The sequence below is a fragment of the Bufo gargarizans genome, chromosome 4 (genome assembly GCF_014858855.1).
Source record: "Bufo gargarizans isolate SCDJY-AF-19 chromosome 4, ASM1485885v1, whole genome shotgun sequence".
NCBI classification, from domain to species: Eukaryota; Metazoa; Chordata; class Amphibia; order Anura; family Bufonidae; genus Bufo; species Bufo gargarizans.
This window is the reverse complement of record NC_058083.1, coordinates 363,285,637-363,309,116: the sequence shown is the minus strand read 5'-3', so window position 1 is coordinate 363,309,116 and position 23,480 is coordinate 363,285,637. Positions and strand designations below refer to the sequence as shown.

The 23,480-nt window shown below is 45.3% G+C and overlaps 1 protein-coding gene across 2 annotated transcripts in view; it reads left to right on the top strand.

Moving 5' to 3' along the window:
* Positions 1 to 23,480, top strand: part of AHCTF1 (AT-hook containing transcription factor 1) — a 253,355-nt gene that overhangs the window by 2,638 nt on the left and 227,237 nt on the right. For both annotated transcript variants that reach the window (XM_044290344.1, XM_044290343.1), the window contains exons 2-5: positions 581 to 715; positions 4,276 to 4,529; positions 4,619 to 4,799; positions 14,171 to 14,378. In XM_044290344.1, coding sequence (XP_044146279.1) covers positions 595 to 715; positions 4,276 to 4,529; positions 4,619 to 4,799; positions 14,171 to 14,378 — 764 coding nt within the window. In that variant the 5' untranslated portion in view covers positions 581 to 594. The remainder of the gene's footprint in view (positions 1 to 580; positions 716 to 4,275; positions 4,530 to 4,618; positions 4,800 to 14,170; positions 14,379 to 23,480) is intronic.

Genomic DNA, 23,480 nt, shown 5'->3' with positions numbered 1-23,480 from the left:
TGTGGAGGACACATAGGGCCATGAGGGGGGCCAGCTTAAGTCATATAGCATCTTATGCTGGTCCCCCACATGTGTCCTAAACTGGGCACATAACTGCCTTTTGCGTGTAAAGTGTTTTACTAGTGTGTGTGTGTGTGTAGGTGAAACAATCTCTCTCCTAACAGGTATCGCCATATCGCATTTGCAGATTATCGCGATTCGATTATTTTTTCGATTTATCGTGCAGCCCTACTGCCAATCATCTGTTTTGAGAAGGCACTCTTGCAGCTCCCAAGCACAGCGCAGTACATAGTATAGTGGCTGTGCTCGTTATTGCAGCTCAGCTCTATTTATTTGAATAGGGCTGAGCTGCGCCTAGACCGCATGACTGCTGAATGTGTCGTCACTGGCCTAGGAAAAGCAGAGAAGGCTGCAGTACTCACAGAGCGCTGCTGCTTTCTCAAACAGCTGATCAGCGGGGGTCTTGGGTTTCGGACCCCCACCGATTAGTATAAATAAAAAATCTCGTAAAACGCCTTTGTGTGACTGTTCACTGGCATTTGTTCTGCTTTACTTGTTCAGTTTGACCTTTTTCTTTTAGTTTTAAGAGGAAAGATGCACAGTCTAGCCGCACAAGTCACTAGCAGCTTGCTGCAATTTCCTGAGACCACAATAGAAGCTCTTCAGGAGGATGAAATTAACTTGGAATCTCTCTTGTGTGCAAAGTTTACCACAGGTAAGATACCTATTACAGCCAATAAGTCTACACTTACAGTGCTCCAGACTAAAAAAAATACCTAGTAGCCATTGGCTCCTGAACTAAAAAATTTAGGAGCCAAGTCGAAACCGAATCAAAATTTGGTTATCGTGACAACGCTACGCCGATCAGATCGGCATAGGGTTGTTTTGATACCAAAATTTTGATTCGCTTTTGTCACCATAAAAAGTATTGCGATACTCAATACCGCGCAAAAAAAATAAAATAAAAAAAGACCAAAAAAAGCCGCGTGCATTTTATGAAACATTCGGCCCATAATAGAACAGTCCTATCCTATTTTTGGGGTGAAAAGGTGACAAAAAAATGGCGAATGCTCACCGCATAGGAGATATTTTTTTAATTTAATCGTTTGGACAGCACTATGTAATATGTTTATTTATTGTTTATATATTTTATGTAAAATTGGGAAACGGGGGATTTAAACCTAATATTTTAGGGTACTTTTACACTAGCGTTTTTCTTTTCCGGCACGGAGTTCAGTCCTAGGGGCTCAATATCAGAAAATAACTGATCAGTTATATCCCTATGCATTCTGAATGGAGAGTAATCTGTTCAGAATGCATCAGGATGTCTTCAGTTCAGGCATTTTGACTGATCAGGCAAAAGATAAAACCGCAGCATGCTACGGTTTTATCTCCGGCGGAAAAAAACTGAAGATTTGCCTGAATGGCGGATCCAGCATTTTTTCCCATAGGAATGTATTAGTGCCGGATCTGGCATTCAAAATACCGGAATGCTCCCGCACTAAATCCGGACCCATTCACTTCTATGGGGCTGTGCACATGAGCGGTGATTTTCACACATCACTTGTGCGTTGCGTGAAAATCGCAGCATGCTCTATTTTGTGCGTTTTTCACGCAACGCAAGCCCCATAGAAGCTAATGGGGCTGCGTGAAAACATGGCTATAAGGGAAAATAATAGCATTCTTAATATAAAATGCATAGTAGAAGGTCAATATAATAAACATTGGTGGCGTAGTGCGCCCCCCCAACACCCCAGTATGATAAACATTGGTGGCGCAGTGTGCCCCCCCTCAATATAATGAACATTGGTGGCGCAGTGGGCAGTGCCAATGAGGGTTAAAAATAAAAATTAACTCCTCCAATTGATCGTCTCCTGTTCTTTCTTCAGGACCTGTCAAACTGTGCTCATCACAGATACATCACATGATTTATCACCATGGTAATGGACCATGTGATGAGCTCAGTGACATCACCACAGGTCCTGAAGAAAGAACAAGAGACCGGCAGCTACGTGATTAACTGGAGGAGGTGAGTTATTTTTTTTGTTTTTGCAACCAATGTTTCTTATACTGGGGTGTTCGGGGGGGGGGGGGGGGCGCACTGTGCCACCAATGTTTCTTATACTGGGGTGTTGGGGGGGCACACGGCACACTGTGCCACCAATGTTTCTTATTTTGGGGGGGGGGGGGGCACACGGCACACTGTGCCACCAATGTTTCTTATACTGGGGTGTGGGGGGTGGGGGCACACTGTACATGGAGTCTAAGAAAGAATCAAATGAGTCACTTAGGCCTCTTTCACACTTGCGTTGTCCGGGGCCGGCGTGTACTCCACTACGGATCTGGAAAAACGCAAGTGAACTGAAAGCATTTGAAGACGGATCTGTCTTCAAAATGCTTTGTGTTACTATGGCAGCCAGGATGCTATTACAGTCCTGGTTGCCATAGTAGTAGTGGGGAGCGGGGGAGCAGTATACTTACCGTCCGTGCGGCTCCCGGGGCGCTCCAGAATGAGGTCAGAGCGCCCCATGCGCATAGATGAGTGCCATGCGATCACGTGATCCATGCGCTTGGGGCGCCCTGACTTCACTCTGGAGCGCCCCGGGAGCTGCATGGACGGTAAGTATGCTGCTCCCCCGCTCCCCACTACACTTTACCATGGCTGCCAGGACTTTAGCGTCCCGGCAGCCATGGTAACCATTCAGAAAAAGCTAAACGTCGGATCCGGCAATGCGCCGAAACGACGTTTAGCTTAAGGCTGGATCCGAATCAATGCCTTTCAATGGGCATTCATTCCGGATCCGGCCTTGCGGCAAGTCTTCAGGGTTTTTGGCCGGAGCAAAAAGCGCAGCATGCTGCGGTATTTTCTCCGGCCAAAAAACATTCCGGTCCGGAACTGAAGACATCCTGATGCATCCTGAACGGATTTCTCTCCATTCAGAATGCATTAGGATAAAACTGATCAGGATTCTTCCGGCATAGAGCCCCGACAATGGAACTCTATGCCGGAAAAATAGAACACAGGTGTGAAAGAGCCCTAAGGCCCCATGCACACGGCCGTTGTTCACGGCCGTGTGCGGGCCGTGGAACCGCGGCCTGGATCCCTTCCTGTGAGCTGGAGCGCACGGCGTCACTGGTTGCTATGACGCCGTGCGCCCCCTGCTGCCGGCACAGTACAGTAATACACTGGTATAGATCATACCAGTGTAGTACTGTATTGCGGCGGCAGCAGGGAGCGCACGGCGTCATAGCAACCAGTGACGCCGTGCGCTCCAGCTCACAGGAAGGGATCCAGGCCGCAGTTCCACGGCCCGCACACGGCCGTGAACAACGGCCGTGTGCATGGGGCCTAAATCGGATCTTTAGATTCTTATCACCTGTGACTCACTCCCTGTACAGTGTGTGACTCAGAGCTGCTAGTGCTTGCCTTGCCTCAGCTTTGATTGGTTGGTGGGCGGGGAGGGGCTGGCAGAAGCAGCTTCCACTCTAGGATCAGATTACACTCCTCCCAAGCCCCTCCCCTCCCTGCTGCGTCTCTGCTATTGTCTGCTGTGACGAAGCTGACTAATTAGGGTCCATTCACACGTCCGTTGTTTCTTTCCTGATCTGTTCCGTTTTTTCAGGAACAGATCTGGACCAGATCTGGACCCATTCATTTTCAATGGGTCCTGAAAAAAATCTGACATTGTGCTGTCCGTTTTTTTTCAGGACCCATTGAAAATAAATGGGTCCAGATCTGGTCCAGATCTGTTCCTGAAAAAACGGAACAGATCAGGAAAGAAAAAACGGACGTGTGAATGGACCCTTAGACTGAGAAGAACATCGGCGGCGGGGCAGAGAACTATCAGCTCCTGTGCCCGCCTCTGTTCAACTGCAGAGCTGCCGGTGAGGGTCTAGTTGCAAATGGCGACAAGACTAAAGTCTTGTCGCCATTTGTAAATTCTAAGTCGCATTGGCCACCATTTTGGTCGCCATCTGGAGCCCTGACTTACTCTGTTCGTTGCTTAGGGCTGATTCCGTTCTATCTACCGAAGACAGATCAGTGATAAACAGGTTCTGTGTTTTCCTCGGGGCCCTGGTTGCCTATTACATCTGAAAACAGGACCTGCTCCGATGTCCTGCGACTGCTCCATCCAGTCACGGCGGCCTCAGCGGTCACATGTGCTTGAACTGTCACTGCAAGACTGTTCCTAGGCTGTACAACCCCTTTAAATCCAATGTTTTGTATTTTTAGTTTCATTTCAGTGATTAAAATGTTTATTTTCCTCTTTAAAGGGCGAGCTGGGCTAGCTTGGCTAGCATGTGGACCCCAACTGGAAGTAACCAATTCTGTAACGGGGGAAAGACTTTCTGCATATTGTTTTAGCACAGTGACTGAAAGACCTCCTACCGTTGTGACAGTCAAAGAGTTTTACTGGCAGAAGAGGACAGGACTGCTTGTGGGTCTAGTTGAATCAGAAGGCAGTATTCTTTGCTTGTATGATGTTGGTGTCTCCAAAGTTGTCAAAGCTGTTGTGCTTCCTGGATCGGTAGGATGCCTAAACTTGGTTAATTTGTATAGTCCTTTGCCGCAGCTGTTTTTGTGAAACTGGATATTTTTATTTTTTTTTCGTTTTAGGTAACTTGTGTTGAACCCCTAGTAAACGATGGAGGAGCCAGTACAACCACTCAGCATCTACACCAGAGTCTAAGATGGTTCTTTGGGGTTGCAGCTGTGGTTACAGATGTTGGACATGTTCTTCTTATTGATTTATGCTTAGATGATGTGTCTAACAATCAAGATGAATTGGAAGCATCAGGTATTTCTAAATCACAATTTTTGACTTATGTTTAAACAATATTAACTCCTACCCGTGATAGAGGGCAGCAGTCATTTTGGAGCGTGTCTGCACAGTTTTCCAAGATTTTATAACTGATGAACTAACCTCAGGATAGGTCATCAGTATCTGATCTATGAGGTCCAACACCTGGGACCCCAACCAATCTGCTGTTTGAGAAGGCTTCTGTGAGCACCGCAGCCTTCTTTCTGTTCACAGTGCTGTATGCTGTATAGCGGTTGTGCCTAAGCCCCATTCAATCGAGATGAGACAGCTCGCCACTCTTGGTTCGTAAAACCTGGGAACTGATGGTTCCCAATTCCAAAGTCAAACAAATGACATCATTATAGTATCAAAATATATATAAATAGTACCCTTGTGAATATTACAATGTTGTAATATTCGCACAGGATTATATTTTAGTGTGTAATCCGGCAGCACTCACTTTAGAGGTTATCAGGTGCAAGCGTCTCGCCTTTGACCATAGGCTTGTATATTCAAGGAAAAATCAACGCAGCACTCTTCTTGTAAAGAAAACGCAGTGTCTTTATTCACACATGTGACACAAAAATAGGCAACGTTTCAATCCCCTTCCGGGATCCTTCTCAAGCCAAGTGCACAGACCAGCAACATGCTGGCATCTAAATACATATCCAACTTTTCAATACATGTGTACAACATCAATTAATCAAGTGATTACAATTAGTGACAGCTGATACAAAATCAAAGTAAAAAAATTTGCTCCATTCCAATCTTTCAACGGATCTTTTTGTATTGTGATCTTGATATATATTCTCATGCGTCTTTGTATATAAAGTGCTTGTGCCAATAAAGTGCATCTTCCAATCAAAGTATACAAGAACAGTCTCATATTATAAAAAAAAGTGCAAGTGCATTTTAAAATCACAATAAAACCAGTTGACTATATTAAATTAATCAATTCATCAGGATAGAGAGGCGCAGTTTTTTTTTTTTTTTTTTTTTAAACGCATAGTGTGAACACCACCCATCTGCAGGGTACATAAAAAATGAAATAAAAATTTATATTTTTATTTTTTTGATGCTTTATTTCTATAGATGATCATGTCAGTGCTATCTCTTGAGTTGCGGGCTGGTCTGCACAGGGATCTAGTGCCATGTGGTCATGTGCCGCCTATTTGGCGCCTAAGAATATCCAATCTTCCCATCATAGTTTTCTCAATGATGCCGTTATATTACACTACACCACAGCGCACCACAGTGACCCATGCAGTCACTCATCCACAACACATAGACAACACTTCCCCACAAACAAACGCATGCATGGGAGTCGGTGTGAATTACTGTCAATACCAGCATGCGGCATTAAGTATAATTCCCGTTTAAATCAAATGTAGCACAAAGAATTTTTGGGGGACATATTCAATCATCCTGCAGGACACCTCTCTCATCCCATGGATCCACATATCTGTAATACAAAACAAATATCATTATCCTCACAAAAATTCATAACTGGTCTGTACATTCAATGTAATGATGTATCTAGTGATCATGCAATCGGGAGCCTGTGTCCCTTATCTCATCCCTACTGTAACACGATAATCTATATTCAAACCATGGGGTTTTAATGTACCAAGGCGATGTATCCATTTTAGTTCACATTTCTTCAAGAGAGCAAGTCTGCTGTCCCCCCCCAGCTTTTTAACACATTAATTCTTTCCAAAATTGTAAATTTCAGATCTTGTTCCTTATGTTGTTTTTCGGAAAAATGTTTAGCAACAGGAAGATCTTTTCTTTTATCTCTATTAGACTGTCGATGATTATTTAGTCTCGCCTTGATCTCGCACGTAGTTTCCCCCACATAGAGTAACATGGGCACCACAACACGTATACTACCCATGAGGAATCGCAAGTCCAGTATTCTTTGATCTCAAAACATTCCCCAGTCTGTGGATGTGTGCAATCCCTACCCTTCTATAGATACTTACAATTCACACACCGCAGACATGGGTAACAACCTGTCCTTTACATAAGGTCTGCTGGACTTGTTTTTTCTGCCCCTCTACCTCAGTTCTAACAATCCTGTCTTTGATGTTTCTGGAGTGTTTATACGACATTAAAGGCGGTGCAGTGAAGGCCTGACGGCTTGAAGGATCCCGGAAGGGGATTGAAATGTTGCCTATTTTTGTGTCACATGTGTTAATAAAGACACTGCTTTTTTTTTTTTTTTTTTTTTTTTTTTAACAAGAAGAGCGCTGCGTTGATTTTTCCTTGAATAGATAGATAGATACTACTTTGATACTAGAATGTCATTTCCTGTTTGAATAGATTGAATGCATGTGACTAGACCTATAAATGCTACATGCTATCAGTTGTTAATGTGCAGTTGAGGAAGGCTAGATGGGCCGAAACTTGTCCTGTTATATGGATTACAATAAAGCATTCAGAAACAAGTACGCCTGCTGGGATTTGTTTGACCATTTACTTCTATGAGCAGTGCCTAGACCACGTGACCGATTAATGTTTTGTCACTGGCCTAGGAAAAGCTACTATGAGTGCTGCTGCCTTCTCAAACAGCTGATTGGTGGGGGTCCAACACCCGGGACCCCCACCGATTAGCTGTTTAAGAAGGCAGCAGGGGGGGAAAAAAGTCTCAAAGCCCCTTTAAGTAAACTGAAGACATGGAGCGTTGCTAAGGCCCAAAACAGCGCACTTAGTGTTAGGCCTCTTTCACATGGGCGAGTTTTCCACGCGGGTGCAATGCATTGCACCCGCACTGAATCCGGACCTATTCACTTCAAATGGGGCTGTGCAGATGAGCGGTGATTTTCATGCATAACTTGTGCGTACGGTGAAATCACAGCATGCTCTATATTGAGTTTTTCACGCGACGCAGGCCTCATAGAAATGAATAGGGATGTGTGAAAATCGCAAACAAGTGCGGATGCGGTGCGATTTTTCACGCATGGCTGTTAGATGATGGGGATGAACAACTCCGGACCCCATTAAAGTAAATCCATTGTGGTTTTTTCCCTCATAACATGGTTATATGGGAAAATAATAGCATTCTTAATACAGAATGCTTACTAAAATGTCGATTGAGGGGTTAAAAAAAATTAACAAATCTCATCCACTTGCTGGCTGCACGAGCATCGTCATCTTTCTTCTTTCAGGACCTTTGACGTAATCGTGCTCACCACCGGGCAGCATGTTTTTGGCCTCCCAGTTCTAGGCCTAAGGACCTGCCACTTACAGTATGTAGAGAAATAGCTTAGTAGTGTATACTTAAAGAGGTTATCCGATTTCAAGGTGAAACCAGACAACCCTTTGCAGATTCACCCAATGAAGATGTCATTCGGTCCCACTCTCCGTTTGTTTTGCCAGGCTTCAGCCATTCTGTCACCTAGTCAACATGACTACTGCAGCTAATAATACACTTGAAGAGGCCAGTGAGTGGCTGCAGGGGTTACATGTTGTCGATGTGGCATCACCAGAGTTTATATCCTCCATTCAACCCAGTGTAGTGAAGCTGCACCACTTAATGAAACCCATGTGCTGGTGTGGAGCTGGTTCTGGTAGAAATCAGCCATATATTTATATCTTATGCCTCTCAAAAGGCTGTAAAGCTTCTGAACAATATACTAGTATGTGCGAAATCCATGTCAGAAGTTGACTCTCTGGCCACTGGTGCGGTTTCCGGCAGTTGGACGAATAGAAATGGCAACACTCCCACCCACTCCCTGGGATGTGAATTGGAAAGCTGCTTGTAGAAAAAATTGTTACATGAACTACATACAACACGTATTTGCTTGAAAATCAATAGAAAGCTTGTGTTAGGCTTTTTTTTTTAATGAAAACCGACCAGAAGGAGTGGGTCAATAGAGTAAGAAAAAACTTATACCAAGGTAATCCAAAAGTAACATAATTTTATTAGAAAATCACAAAAAGACATGATTGACACAAGTCAGACATTTAACCACTTCAGCCCCGCTAGCTGAAACCCCCTTCATGACCAGAGCACTTTTTACACTTCTGCACTACACTACTTTCACAGTTTATCGCTCGGTCATGCAACTTACCACCCAAATGAATTTTACCTCCTTTTCTTCTCACTAATAGAGCTTTCATTGGGTGGTATTTTATTGCTGCTGACATTTTTACTTTTTTTGTTATTAATCAAAATGTAACGATTTTTTTTGCAAAAAATGACATTTTTCACTTTCAGCTGTAAAATTTTGCAAAAAAAACGACATCCATATATAAATTTTTCGCTAAATTTATAGTTCTACATGTCTTTGATAAAAAAAAAAAAGTTTGGGCAAAAAAAAAAATGGTTTGGGTAAAAGTTATAGCGTTTACAAACTATGGTACAAAAATGTGAATTTCCGCTTTTTGAAGCAGCTCTGACTTTCTGAGCACCTGTCATGTTTCCTTAGGTTCTACAATGCCCAAACAGTAGAAAACCGCCCACAAATGACCCCATTTCGGAAAGTAGACACCCTAAGGTATTCGCTGATGGGCATAGTGAGTTCATAGAACTTTTTATTTTTTGTCACAAGTTGGCGGAAAATGATGATGATTTTTTATTTTTATTTTTTTCTTACAAAGTCTCATATTCCACTAACTTGCGACAAAAAATTAAAAATTCTAGGAACTCGCCATGCCCCTCACGGAATACATTGGGGTGTCTTCTTTCCAAAATGGGGTCACTTGTGGGGTAGTTATACTGCCCTGGCAATTTAGGGGACCAAATGTGTGAGAAGAACTTTGCAATCAAAATGTGTAAAAAATGACCGGTGAAATCCGAAAGGTGCACTTTGGAATATGTGCCCCTTTGCCCACCTAGGCTGCAAAAAAAGTGTGACACATCTGGTATCGCCGTACTCAGGAGAAGTTGGGGAATGTGTTTTGGGGTGTCATTTTACATATACCCATGCTGGGTGAGAGAAATATCTTGGCAAAAGACAACTTTTCCAATTTTTTTATACAAAGTTGGCATTTGACCAAGATATTTTTCTCACCCAGCATGGGTATATGTAAAATGACACCCCAAAACACATTCCCCCAACTTCTCCTGAGTACGGCGATACCAGATGTGTGACACTTTTTTGCAGCCAAGGTGGGCAAAGGGGCACATATTCCAAAGAGCACCTTTCGGATTTCACAGGCCATTTTTTTTTTACACATTTTGATTGCAAAGTTCTTCTCACACATTTGGGCCCCTAAATTGCCAGGGCAGTATAACTACGCCACAAGTGACCCCATTTTGGAAAGAAGACACCCCAAGGTATTCCGTGAGGAGCATGGCGAGTTCCTAGAAATTTTTATTTTTTGTCGCAAGTTAGTGGAATATGAGACTTTGTAAGGAAAAAAGAAAAAAAAAAGAAAAATCATCATTTTCCGCTAACTTGTGACAATAAATAAAAAAAATTCTAGGAACTCGCAGTGCCCCTCACGGAATACCTTGGGGTGTCTTCTTTCCAAAATGGGGTCACTTGTGGCATAGTTATACTGCCCTGGCAATTTAGGGGCCCAAATGTGTGAGAAGAACTTTGCAATCAAAATGTGTAAAAAAAAAAAATGGCCTGTGAAATCCGAAAGGTGCTCTTTGGAATATGTGCCCCTTTGCCCACCTTGGCTGCAAAAAAGTGTCACACATCTGGTATCGCCGTACTCAGGAGAAGTTGGGGAATGTGTTTTGGGGTGTCATTTTACATATAACCATGCTGGGTGAGAGAAATATCTTGGCAAACGATAACTTTCCCATTTTTTTTAATACAAAGTTGGCATTTGACCTATTTGACATATTTTTCTCACCCAGCATGGGTATATGTAAAATGACACCCCAAAACACATTGCCCAACTTCTCCTGAGTACGGCGATACCAGATGTGTGACACTTTTTTGCAGCCTAGATGCGCAAAGGTGCCCAAATTCCTTTTAGGGGGGCATTTTTAGACATTTGGATCCCAGACTTCTTCTCACACTTTCGGGCCCCTAAAAAGCCAGGGCAGTATAAATACCCCACATGTGACCCCACTTTGGAAAGAAGACACCCCAAGGTATTCAATGAGGGGCCTGGCGAGTTCATAGAAATTTTTTTTTTTTGCATAAGTTAGCGGAAATAGATTTTTTTTTTTTTCTCAGTCTCACTTTCCGCTAACTTAGGACAAAAATTTCAATCTTTCATGCCCCTCATGGAATACCTTGGGGTGTCTTCTTTCCGAAATGGGGTCACATGTGGGGTATTTATACTGCCCTGGCTTTTTGGGGGCCCTAAAGCGTGAGAAGAAGTCTGGAATATAAATGTCTAAAAATGTTTACGCATTTGGATTCCGTGAGGGGTATGGTGAGTTCATGGGAGATTTTATTTTTTGACACAAGTTAGTGGAATATGAGACTTGGTAAGAAAAAACAAAAACAAACAAAAAAATTCCGCTAACTTGGGCCAAAAAAATGTCTGAATGGAGCCTTACAGGGAAGGGTGATAAATGACAGGGGGGGTGATAAATGACAGGGGGGGTGATCACCCATATAGACTCCCTGATCACCCCCCTGTCATTGATCACCCCCCTGTCATTGATCACCCCCCTGTCATTGATCACCCCCCCTGGTAAGGCTCCATTCAGACGTCCGTATGATTTTTACGGATCCATGGATCGGATCCGCAAAACACATGCGGACGTCTGAATGGAGCCTTACAGGGGGGTGATCAATGACAGGGGGTGATCAGGGTGATCACCCCCCTGTCACTGATCACCCCCCCCTGTAAGGCTCCATTCAGACGTCCGTATGATTTTTATGGATACATGGATCGGATCCGCAAAACACATGCGGACGTCTGAATGGAGCCTGACAGGGGGGTGATCAATGACGGGGGTGATCAGGGAGTGTATATGGGTGATCACCCGCCTGTCATTGATCACCCCCCTGTAAGGCTCCATTCAGACGCCCGCATGTGTTTTGCGGATCCGATCCATGTATCCGTGGATCCGTAAAAATCATACGGACGTCTGAACGGAGCCTGACAGGGGGGGGGGAATCAATGACGGGGGGGTGATCAGGGAGTTTATATGATGTAGTGAAGTACGGACGGCACTCCTCGTCTTCTGTGGGTCCCGGTGCACGAGTCAGGGAAAGACAGCCCACTTGAATCACAGAATAAGACCGGCACTCGGGTATCGTTGAAGAAAAACTGCTTTATTCAAGCATTAAGCAGTACAAGCAGAGAACAAATGGATAAACAGCGACACGTGTTTCGGCTCTATGAGCCTTTGTCAAGCCTAATATATCTATGTAAACTAGAAATTTAAATAGTGCGCCGTACCTGACGCAGAGAACGTGATGAGGTCACGTCACCATGACTACCAGTATCAACAAATCCTTCTATGCAGGAATTCTAATCATTGCTACACCGGATCGAAATAAAAGGGTGTGCAACAATGTCATGACAATGTTGCAAGCAAGTGACTGATGCTCAAATATCTTGTATAAGTATAACCCCTTTATGTGGGCATTCTAAATATATATATATATACGTATCTAATGAAAAATTATATTGCAATATCATGACATTGTTGCAACCATGTTCACATGGTTAGTATAACTATGGCATTATAAACATATGAATAACAAAATTAAATATATCGATCCAATAAAGAAGGGAACAACAGGAAAAGCAAGTAAGCTGTCAGTATGAGACTGCTGAAAGGAATGTATACATCAAAACTCATATTAAATGAGATTACAATTAAACAATAAACGCTGGCTGTAATCTTGAGTTTCTTCTATTTTCAATATTCTATTATTTTTTCTGAGACTATAGAAAGAAAATGATCATGAAGAAAATATTTATGTATATAAATTTCACAAGAATGCATTCAAATCATACTCTCGATTGAGACCTCTGGGTTCAATAGTCTGTAAAGTATGTATCCAAAAACTCTCACGTTTTTTAAGCATGAGAATTCTATTGCCACCTCTACGTGCTGGCAACACTTGCTCGAGCGATCGCCACTGGCAGGCTGGAGATCCACTCGCTTACCTTCCGTTCCTGTGAGCGCGCGCGTTCACAGGAAATCTCGGCTCTCGCGGGAGGACGCGTATATGCGTCCACCCAGAAGAGCAGGGCCGCCGGCAGGACGCAATCCTGCGTACGGCGGTCCTGAGGAGGTTAATACAGGTCACAATACATGAACAAAGTAAAAACCAAGAGGATCGATGGTGGACTGCTGGTATATATTAGTAAAGTGCACGTGCAATAATCTTGATTGGTCATCAATAAAAGGTGTGTAACACCTAACCACTATGGCTCCAAATTACATAATCCAGACCATATGCATATATTGTACAACAGATACCAAAATTTGGGGGTGAGAATACACACCACAAAGGCTAACTGAGGCAAATGGTGACTACAGTTATAATAGGCACATGAAAATACTGACCATTTTCTATGTGCCTATTAGAACTGTAGTCACCATTTGCCTTAGTTAGCCTTTGTGGTGTGCATTCTCACCCCCAAATTTTGGTATCTGTTGTACAATATATGCATATGGTCTGGATTATGTAATTTGGAGCCATAGTGGTTAGGTGTTACACACCTTTTATTGATGACCAATCAAGATTATTGCACGTGCACTTTACTAATCTATACCAGCAGTCCACCGTCGGTCCTCTTGGTTTTTACTTTAATGTATTGTTACCTGTATTAAATGTCTTTTTGTGACTTGTGTCAATCAATGTCCTTTTGTGATTTTTCTAATAAAATTGTTACTTTTGGATTACCTTGGTATCATAAGTTTTTTTTCTTACTCTATTGACCCACTCCTTCTGGTCGGTTTTCATTTAAAAAAAAAAGCCTAACACAAGCTTTCTATTGATTTTCAAGCAAATACGTGTTGTATGTAGTTCATGTAACAATTTTTTCTGCAAGCAGCTTTCCAATTCACATCCCAGGGAGTGGGTGGGAGTGTTGCCATTTCTATTCGTCCAACTGCCGGAAACCGCACCAGTGGCCAGAGAGTCAACGTCTGACATGGATTTCGCACATAGAAGTATATTGTTCAGAAGCTTTACAGCCTTTTGAGAGGCATAAGATATAAATATATGGCTGATTTCTACCTTGGTATCATAAGTGTTTTTTGTACTCTATTGACCCACTCCTTGTGGTCGGTTTTCATGCTTTCATCAGGGGTGGGCCCTGAATTTATTTTGGGCTATATATAGGTTCCTTAGGCTTTTTTAACACTGACTTTGGCGTACAAAAACAAGCTGAGATCCTGGTCTAAAATCCTCTTTGTGGACACACCATAACCCCATCAGTCCCCACTTTAATCACTTCATGTTACTGACACTTACTTTGTTAATTTGTAGACCTTGAAGTCTGTAGTGGGATACCTGCAGAAATCCCCAAACTCCGAGAAGCTGCTAATAGAGAGAGACGACACTTGTGCCTGCAGTTACTGGCCCCATCAGGAACCGCGGTTACCACCGTCAGCTATATAAGTAGAACTAACCAGCTGGCTGTAGGATTTTCTGATGGATACCTCTCTTTATGGAACTTGAAAACTTTAAGACGAGAGTAAGTAATGCAGTGTACATCCTGCCTGGTTTGTAATTGCACAATACCTTGTCTTGAACATTCTTTCATTTACCCCAGAAGCCCCATCTGTTGCTCTGAAAAATGGGGGCCCACATGAATTTTTGCACTAGTTTTTTTTTATTTGACTTTTTTTTTTTTTGTAGACCTACTGTAAAGGTGCATTAACATGGCTGTAGTTTATTTTTTTAAATATGTTTAGAGGAAGACCATTCTCTAGTGAAATGTTTTCCCACTTCCCATAAATTAAATCTATAAAAAAAAAAAAAAAAAAGCCCCACATAATCTAGTGACTTTAATTGCTATCCCTGGGTGAGACAGTATCACACAGTCCATCACAGGTCTCTGCAATACATGCAATACATGAGCATGGCTGTGGAGTCGGTAAACCAAATTTCCAACTGCTGATTGTCACACTCCACCATCCAGCTTCATCATAAATGGCCAATAATCTAGTAAACAAATTTAGTGTAGTAAAATGGTAACATCGGGCATTTTCTTGCCATCATGTAAGTAATAAGGCTACTTAGAACATAAAGCATATTTACTTACATTTTCTAAATTTAAGTAGATATCAATGCACTGTACATTAAATAACTGGAAAACAGTGCTATACACTAAAAGGGAACCTGACGGCAAGATATTTAACCAATCACATAAGCTTATCTGCCAAAGCAGGTTGTCCCCAATGGTGCGCTTGTCTTGATTTTGGGTTTCATGTATAAAGATTATTTCTCGCCCATTTCCTTGGGGGACACAGGAAACCATGGTTATAGCTCAACTCCCTAGGAGGCGTGACACTAAGTGAAAACTGTTAAGCCCCTCCTCCAGCAGCTATACCCTCAGCCTGGAGAGAGAGACTACCAGTTTTTGCTTGGTGTCCAAGGATTTTTCTTCATTTTTTACTTTAGATTTTTTTTATTTTATTTTTAACAGGGATAACAGCGACGCCTGGACCTCTCGGTTTCTCCCGGGGTCGAGCTGCGCCAGTGCCGGTCATTCGCACTGCTGCCTCCCCCACAGAAGACAAGGAGGACCAGGGCAGCCCAGCTCCCCTGCATCCCGCCAGCGTAAGGGTCGCCCACACGTCAAGCCCCTCTCCAGCTTCCTGCCACTGCGGTGCCAGCAGCTGAAGGGGCGACCCTGCTGGAATGGACAGAGGGTGAGAACTTCACGATGGTAAGAGTGGTTGTTCACCTATGGTATGCTGGGAATGTTACTTGGGCCCCAATTCACCACAGAGCGGACCCTTATACTTTTAGCTAAGTCCTTCTTCAGCCACAAAAGGAGGGGGAGGGGGGGGGGGGGGGGAAGAGGCTCCAGGCTACAATCACGAGCGCAGCACCTGGTAGCCGGCACACTTCACTGCCGCCCGGCATCACGAACGTCCGCACATGGGAATCGCTGCGTTCGCTTGCTTGCAGGGGTGGGCAGACTCTCCCTTACCGTGCTAGGGCGGCGTGCTGGCTCGCTGTTCAGGGACAAATGGAGGTAGACTCGGGCCATATGGAATCGCGGTCTCTTACTACAGGCCGCAGACCGCCCCCCCCCTCTATATTTAAATTGCGCGCACGAATGGAGCATCGGTGTGGGGGGCGGGGCTTCGCTACCCGTCTCATTCCGTCTGGCCACCGCTGCTGTTGCCTTCTCCCTGCTGCCGTGACGTGTCGGGTCTCTTCTGCCACTGCTGCCTGCTCCTTCTGCTGTCGCACTGCCTGAGATCTTTGGTCTGATAGGACTGTTAACCCCTTCCTAGCGCCAGCAGCCCCTCGCCTGGACAGCTTCCCCCAACATGTCTAACCTCTCAGGGGCCTCTAGGCCCTGTTATCACGCCTGCACTGCCTGTGAAGCACTCTTTCATGGGGGCAATCAGACCTGCATTGCTCTGCATGCCAGGCCCCAATACAGGGTCTGCCACTTGCCGTGCCGCACCCTGTTTCCTTGGATCCACCCGATTGGGCAAGATCCCTGTCCCAGGCCGTGGAAAGCCTCACTCATGTCATGGGCCGCCTGCTGTCCCCTCTGTCGTACCCTCCGGGTCTGCTACTTCTGCCAACCCGTCTGGGTCCCTCGCTCCCAGCGATGCCTCCAGGTCCTGGCACCCCCTGAAGTGCCATAGGGCGGAGTGTGCATCTTCCTCGGATGCGTCCCTGTCCCCTCCAAGGGTGCTGTCTCAGTCGGGCCCCTCCTCCTCACAGGACATGACCTCTGAGGGAGAATTGGTGGATTCGGATTGGGACATGGACTCGGCATTACCGTCCATGTCCCAGCCTCTGCTAGCCTCTGCTGTGGGTCATCTCATTGTCAATATTCGTGGTACCTTTAAAATTCACGGTGACCCTCCCAGCACTGAAAAGGCCGGTGTGTCCTTTTTCCGCCCAAACAGGCTTCCACGGTTTTCCCCCTCCACGCCGACTTCTCGTCAATGGTCTCTAAGGCTTGGTCTCGCCCTGATGCCTGTTTACCCCCCCCCCCCCCCCCAAGAAGTTAGATATCTGTTATCACTTAACAGCGGATTGCATCTTCACTTGGGCGTCTCCACCTAAAGTCGACCCTCCCGTGGTCCGCACGGCCATTCCTGTGGCGGACGGCCCCTATCTTCAGTCAAGGAAAGAGCACCCATCTTCCCCAGCCCTAGGACCAAGAGCACCACTCAAGGCTGTCCTGGTTTCTCTCATTTTAGGTCCTCCCGCAGGTCCTCCGGCCCTCGGCCTGCGACCGGTCTGTCCTCTAATTCCTCCCAGGATAGGAGTAAAAAGCTATTTTTTCGGACTCAACCCTCCTGGCGCAAGTCCCAACCTGCTCGCCCCTCCTCGGCCAAGCAGACCCCCCGCCTGAAGGTGCGCCCCCACCCACCCGCCTCCTCCTTTTCAGGGACATCTGGCAGATGCACGTCTGACGCTTGGGCACTCAAGGTTGTGTCATCCGGATTTGCGTCCCTCCCTCCGGATCGCTTCTTTCGCTCCTGTGTCCCGAGGGACCCCCAGTGTGCGGCCACCTTCTCCGAAGCCATTCGCACCCTTCTGGACAAGGGAGTGATTACTCCCGTTCCTCCAAGGGACAGATTCAAGGGGTTCTACTCAAACCTTTTTGAGACAGATATTGGACCTCAAACGGTTAAACCAGTTTTTCCGTCTTCTTCGGTTCAGGATGGAGTCCCACCGATCCGTGGTGGCTTCTCTGCAAAAAGGGAGTTTCTGTTGTCTATCGACATCCAGGATGCTTATCTCCACGTCCCGATCACTTGGTGTTACCAGCGTTTCCTTCCCTTTGCGGTGGGGAACGACCACTAGCAATTTGTCGCCCTCCCCTTCGGCCTGGCGACTGCTCCTCGGGTGTTCACCAAGATCCTTGCCCCTGGCCTTGCTCCGCTCCAGGGGTGTTTTTTCTACTTCCCTACTTGGACGATCTACTTATCAAGGCGCCCTCCTTTTCCCAGATGGCCTCACGCTGTAAACCCTGGAGCGGTTTGGTTGGATTATCAACCTTCCCAAGTCTCAGCTTACCCCTTCCAGACAACTTGTCTTCCTGGGGATGCTGCTGGAAGCGGCGAAGGTTTGGCTCCCGGAAAAGCGTCTGCTCCTTCACAGTTTGGTTCGGACTCTTCTCCACCGCAGTCCGTCCTTCCGGTCCAGCATGCGGGTATTTGGACAGATGGTGTCCTGCTTTGAAGCGATTCCTTTCGCGCAATATCACTCCCGCATCTTCCAGACGGCAATCCTGTCTGCCTGAGACAAGTCCCCGAAGAGTCTAGACCGCTCCTTCCCCCTACCTCCCCATGCTCGGACCTCCCTCCTCTGGTGGTTACGGAACCCCCTCCAGGGTAAAATCCTTTCTGCCGATGACCTGGTTGACCCGGTCCGTCCAGGGCACTTGGTCTCCATCGGAGTCCAAGCTGCCGATAAACATTCTGGAACTGAGGGCGATTCTATCGCTCCGCCTTTGGCAATGGCGTACATAAATCATCAGTGGGCACTTGCAGCGGCTATGCGGGAAGCGTCTCACATCCTCCGCTGGGCGGACACTCATGTTCTGGCCCTGTCGGCAATTTACATCCCGGGGGTGGACAACTGGGCGCCGGACTTCCTCAGCCGGACAACGATCGACCCGAGCGAGTGGTCTCTGCATCCCGACGTGTTCGAGTCAATTTGCCTCCGTTGGAGTCGTCCGGATGTGGATCTCATGGCCTCCAGGTTCAACCACAAGCTCCCCGCCTTCCTGTCCAGGTCCAAGGACCCGAGGGTGTACTGTGCCGACGCTCGTGTTCATCCGTGGATGGAATTTTCCCTCCTGTACGGGGTTTCCGCCCCTCCCCCTTCTGCCACGGGTTCTCCGGAAAATCGCGACGGGGCATGCCTACGATCCTGATGGCCCCGGATTGGCCTCGCCACGACGACCTAATGCTGCTTCTGGGAGATGCACCTTGGCCGCTGCCTCTAAGAGAAGACCTCCTCTCAAGGGCCGATCTTCCACCAGCATTTAGCACTGCCCCACCAATGCAAACATTGTAGAAACATTCGTGGCGCTCGACCTCTGATAGGGAGCTGCCATCCGTGCAATTAACTCCTCAGGTGCCGCGGATGGCAGCGCCCTGTCGGAGGTGCCTCTCCATCACCATGGGAACACCTCGGGTTTAGAATATACCATCAGATCTGAGTTTTCTCCAATCCGATGGTATATTTGAACTTCAAGCGTCCCCATCGCCATGGGAACGCCTCTCCACGCCCAGCTAGTTGCCAATCCACTGCTTCGGTAAACAAAGCCATCTCAGCCCTGGTACTTGCCCGCAGCAGGGCTAAGCTACTGAACAAACTACCTGCACGGTGCCCGGAACTGCATGTCCCGGGCGTCGGGCGATACGATTTCCACATCCTTGTATGTGTCATGGAAATATAGAGAATCGTGTGCAAGTCTAAATGGGAATACAAAAAACGTGTAAAAAGTGTAACTGCTATATTCAGTGCTTGCCTTAGGGTACTTTCACACTAGCGTTATTCTTTTCCGGGATTGAAATCTGGTAAAGGGTCTCAATACTGGAAAAAACGCATCACTTTTGTCCTAATGCATTCTGAATGGAAATCAATCCGTTAAGTATGCATCAGGATGTCTTCCGTTCTGTCCCCTGTACGGCATTTGACCGGTCAAAATACCGCAGCTTGCGGCCATATTTTTTCCGGCCAAAATCCCGGAACACGACCGCGTTAATTTCCATAGAGATGTATTAATGCCTGATCCGGTACCAAGTGTTCCGGAAATTGCCGCATTGCCAGATCCGGTTTTCCAGTCTGTGCATGCGCTGGGACATAGGAGGAGCTATTTTTGCTTTTCATTTTTGAAAAAAAATAAAAAATAACTTATACGGTATTACATCACCGGATCCAGAAAACCATATTTCTGTTGGCATGCGGTTTGCCAGTTTTTTCCGTTGGCATACAGTTTGCCAGTTCCGTTGCCGGAACTGCCTGCCTGATCCGAATAACGCTAGTGTGAAAGTACCCTTTTAAAAGGATTGCTTGGCAGTAAACTCTTAACAGGTCCCCGCATTCTGCCTTCAAGGGCACCTACGTGCTATCCACAGCTCTGGTCCTGCGTGCCGCTCCTCTGTGTTCTTTTGGTCCATGGTTTTACTTCCTATGCAGCATGGCCATGAACCTCAGCTCTGGTGCAGCCAATGACTGGCTTTAGCATTGACTTGTCCACAAGAGACCCATCACAGCAGGTAACCATGCTCATACTGAGGAGGAAGTAAACAAGCCACGAGAGTCAGCTCACAGGACAGCAGTCGTGGGTACCATGTAAGTATAACTCTTTCCATAGCGGATGCAGGCTGCAGGCAATTGAGAAGTTATTTATTCCCAGACAACACTTTTAAGGCAAGCACTAAATTTAGCAGTTACCGAATTTTTCGCCCTATAAGATGCACTACCCCCCCCCCCCCCCACAAAAGTGGGAGGAAAATGGCAGTGCGTCTTATGGTGCAAAGGCTGCAATTTTTTACACTGATACACCGCTGACCACAAGCTGCGCGGCTGGTGTGTGTATCGTCGAGGAGGGGCTGGGGGCCGGCCTTTAGATTTTATAATGGCAGCGGGGCCTGGTGCAGTCACTGTATTCTATTGCATCGGGCCCCGCTCACTGAACTAATGGTATCTGTAACTGCAGGCAGGCAATGGTTAACTATACATATGTTCGATCCAGCACTGAGCAGCCTGTACTTACGATCATAGCAGGCTTGATGCAGGAGGCTGGGCGGGCACTGGCAGTGTAACTTCCTACGTCACGTGCCTGCTCCACCCACTTTATGAATGAAGCAGGCACGTGACGTAGGAAGTTACGCTGCCAGTGCCCGCCCGCTCAGCCTCCTGCCTCCAGCTTGCTATGATCGTAAGTACAGGCTGCTCAGTGCTGGATCGAACATGTATAGTTAACCATTTCCTGCCTGCAGTTAGATACCATTAGTACAGTGAGCGGGGCCCGGTGCAATGGAATACAATGACTGCACTGGGCCCCTGCTGCCATTTAAAAACTACTGTAGATGCCAGCCCCTGTATTGGGGGTCATTCACAGTGGCTGACTCTGTTATGGGGGGGGGGGGGGGGGCGGGCGGATCTGTGGATGTTAAATACTTTTTTTTTTTTTTTTTTTTTTTTTTTTTTTTTTTAGAATTCCAATTTGGACCTGCACATGATTATCTTTATTTCCATGATATACATATAGAGCTTTTCTAACTTTTTCTGAGGACGTGTTCATTAAAATTAATGGGAATCTGACTGGAAGACATTTGATATTTGAACATTTCTAACCTTCTGTAATTTCTGAGGAAAGTTAATAAATTAATGACACAATATTAACATATTTTGATGGAGTCGATGTAGGTACACTTCTTCCAACTCTGATTCCACAGCCCTGCTCAAAGACCATTCCTCTAAGTTTTTCTAGGGGTGTAGTGAGCAATGTGACCCTACATTTTTTTTTATTTTTTATTGAATTTATTGGGTTCTACAGTTTGTTTTAACTGATGATCTATCCTCTGGATAGATCAGCATCTGATCGGCGGGGGTCCGACACCTGGGACCCCCGCCGATCAGCCTTTTGAGAATGCAGCGGAGCCCCGCCCAGGCCAGTTGATACGTGTCGTCACTGGGCCAGCGGTAAACAGTGAGAAGGCAGCGGCGCTGCTGGAGCACCGCTGCCTTCCCAAACAGCTGATCGACAGAGGTCCCAGGTGTCGGACTCCCCGCCGATCAGATGCTGATGATCTATCCAGAGGATAGATTATCAGTTAAAATAAACTGTAGAACCCCTTTAATAATGGTCCATGAGAAGGGAAAAAAATATATTTTTAAATAAACAGTTTAGCCTAAGTTTTCCATGTTCATAAGGAGTAATAGGAGAAAAAGCAACCCACAATTTGTTACCCATTATCTCCTACGACAACACTTCTTATGTATGTGCACACTGCAGGGCCCAGAAGGGAAGGAGCACAATTTTGCCTTTTTGGATGGCTTTCAGATGCCATATCCCATTGTAGAGACCCTGAGGTACAAGGGAAAATCCCAAAAGGTAACCCCATTTTGCAAACTAAACTACTCAAGGATTTCACTAAGGAGTGTAGTGTGTTTTGACTCAACAGGTGATTAATAGGAATTTCAATTGTATGTAGTTTTAGCCCCAAGGTTTAACTAGAGAAAAAGCACCAAAACTTTTGTTACATAATTTCTCCCAAGTACATGTGGTCGTAAACAGTTGTTTCAGTACAATGCAGGGTACAATAGATAAATAAAAAAACTGGAGACACTTTCGCTCAAATATGTTTATTGTAGGCAATATTAATGTAATACTAGTCTATGTATTTCAGATTAGTTCCTAGGAAAACTACAACTCAACCTGCAGAGTAAAGACGTAATGTCAGATGCCAATATGGCACTTACTAATACAGCTTTTATTGATATTCTGTGCTGTTTGCTATATTTCATGAGCCATGTCACCTTTTTAGGTAAATGTTCAGGCCCTGTCCATAACCACCTCAGCCCCCCTAGCTGAAACACCCTTAATGACCAGACCACTTTTTACATTTCTGCACTTCACTACTTTCACTGTTTATTGCTCAGTCATGCAACTTACCACCATTGCTGCTGACTTTCACTTTTTTTTGTTGTTAATCGAAATTTAACACATTTTTTGCAAAAAATGACATTTTTCACTTTCAGTTGCAAAATTCTTAAAAAAAAGACATCCATATATAAATTTTTCGCTAAATGTATTATTCTACATGTCTTTGATAAAAATAAAAAAAAATTTGGGTAAAAGTTATAGCGTTTCCAAAGTATGGTACAAAAATGTGAATTTCCGCTTTTTGAAGCAGCTCTGACTTTCTGAGCACCTGTCATGTTTCCTGAGGTTCTACAATGCCCAGACAGTAGAAAACCCCCACAAATGACCCCATTTTGGAAAGTAGACACCCTAAGGTATTCGCTGATGGGCATAGTGAGTTCATAAACTTTTTATTTTTGTCACAAGTTAGCGGAAAATGATTTTTTTTAATTTTTTTTCCTTACAAAGTCTCATATTCCACTAACTTGTGACAAAAAATAAAAACTTCCATGAACTCGCTATGCCCATCACAAAATACCTTGGGGTGTCTTCTTTCCAAAATGGGGTCACTTGTGGGGTAGTTATACTGCCCTGGCATTTTAGGGGCCCAGATGCGTGAGAAGTAGTTTGAAATCAAAATCTGTAAAAAATGGCCTGTGAAATCCGAAAGGTGCTCTTTGGAATGTGGGCCCCTTTGCCCACCTAGGCTGCAAAAGTGTCACACATGTGGTATTGCCGTACTCAGGAGAAGTTGGGGAATGTGTTTTGGGGTGTCATTTTACATATACCCATGCTGGGTGAGAGAAATATCTCGGCAAAAGTCAACTTTTCCCTTTGTGTATTAAAAAAAAAAAAAAAAAAAAGGGAAAAGTTGACTTTTGCCGAGATATTTCTCACCCAGCATGGGTATATGTAAAATGACACCCCAAAACACATTCCCCAACTTCTCCTGAGTACGGCGATACCACATGTGACACTTTTTTGCAGCCT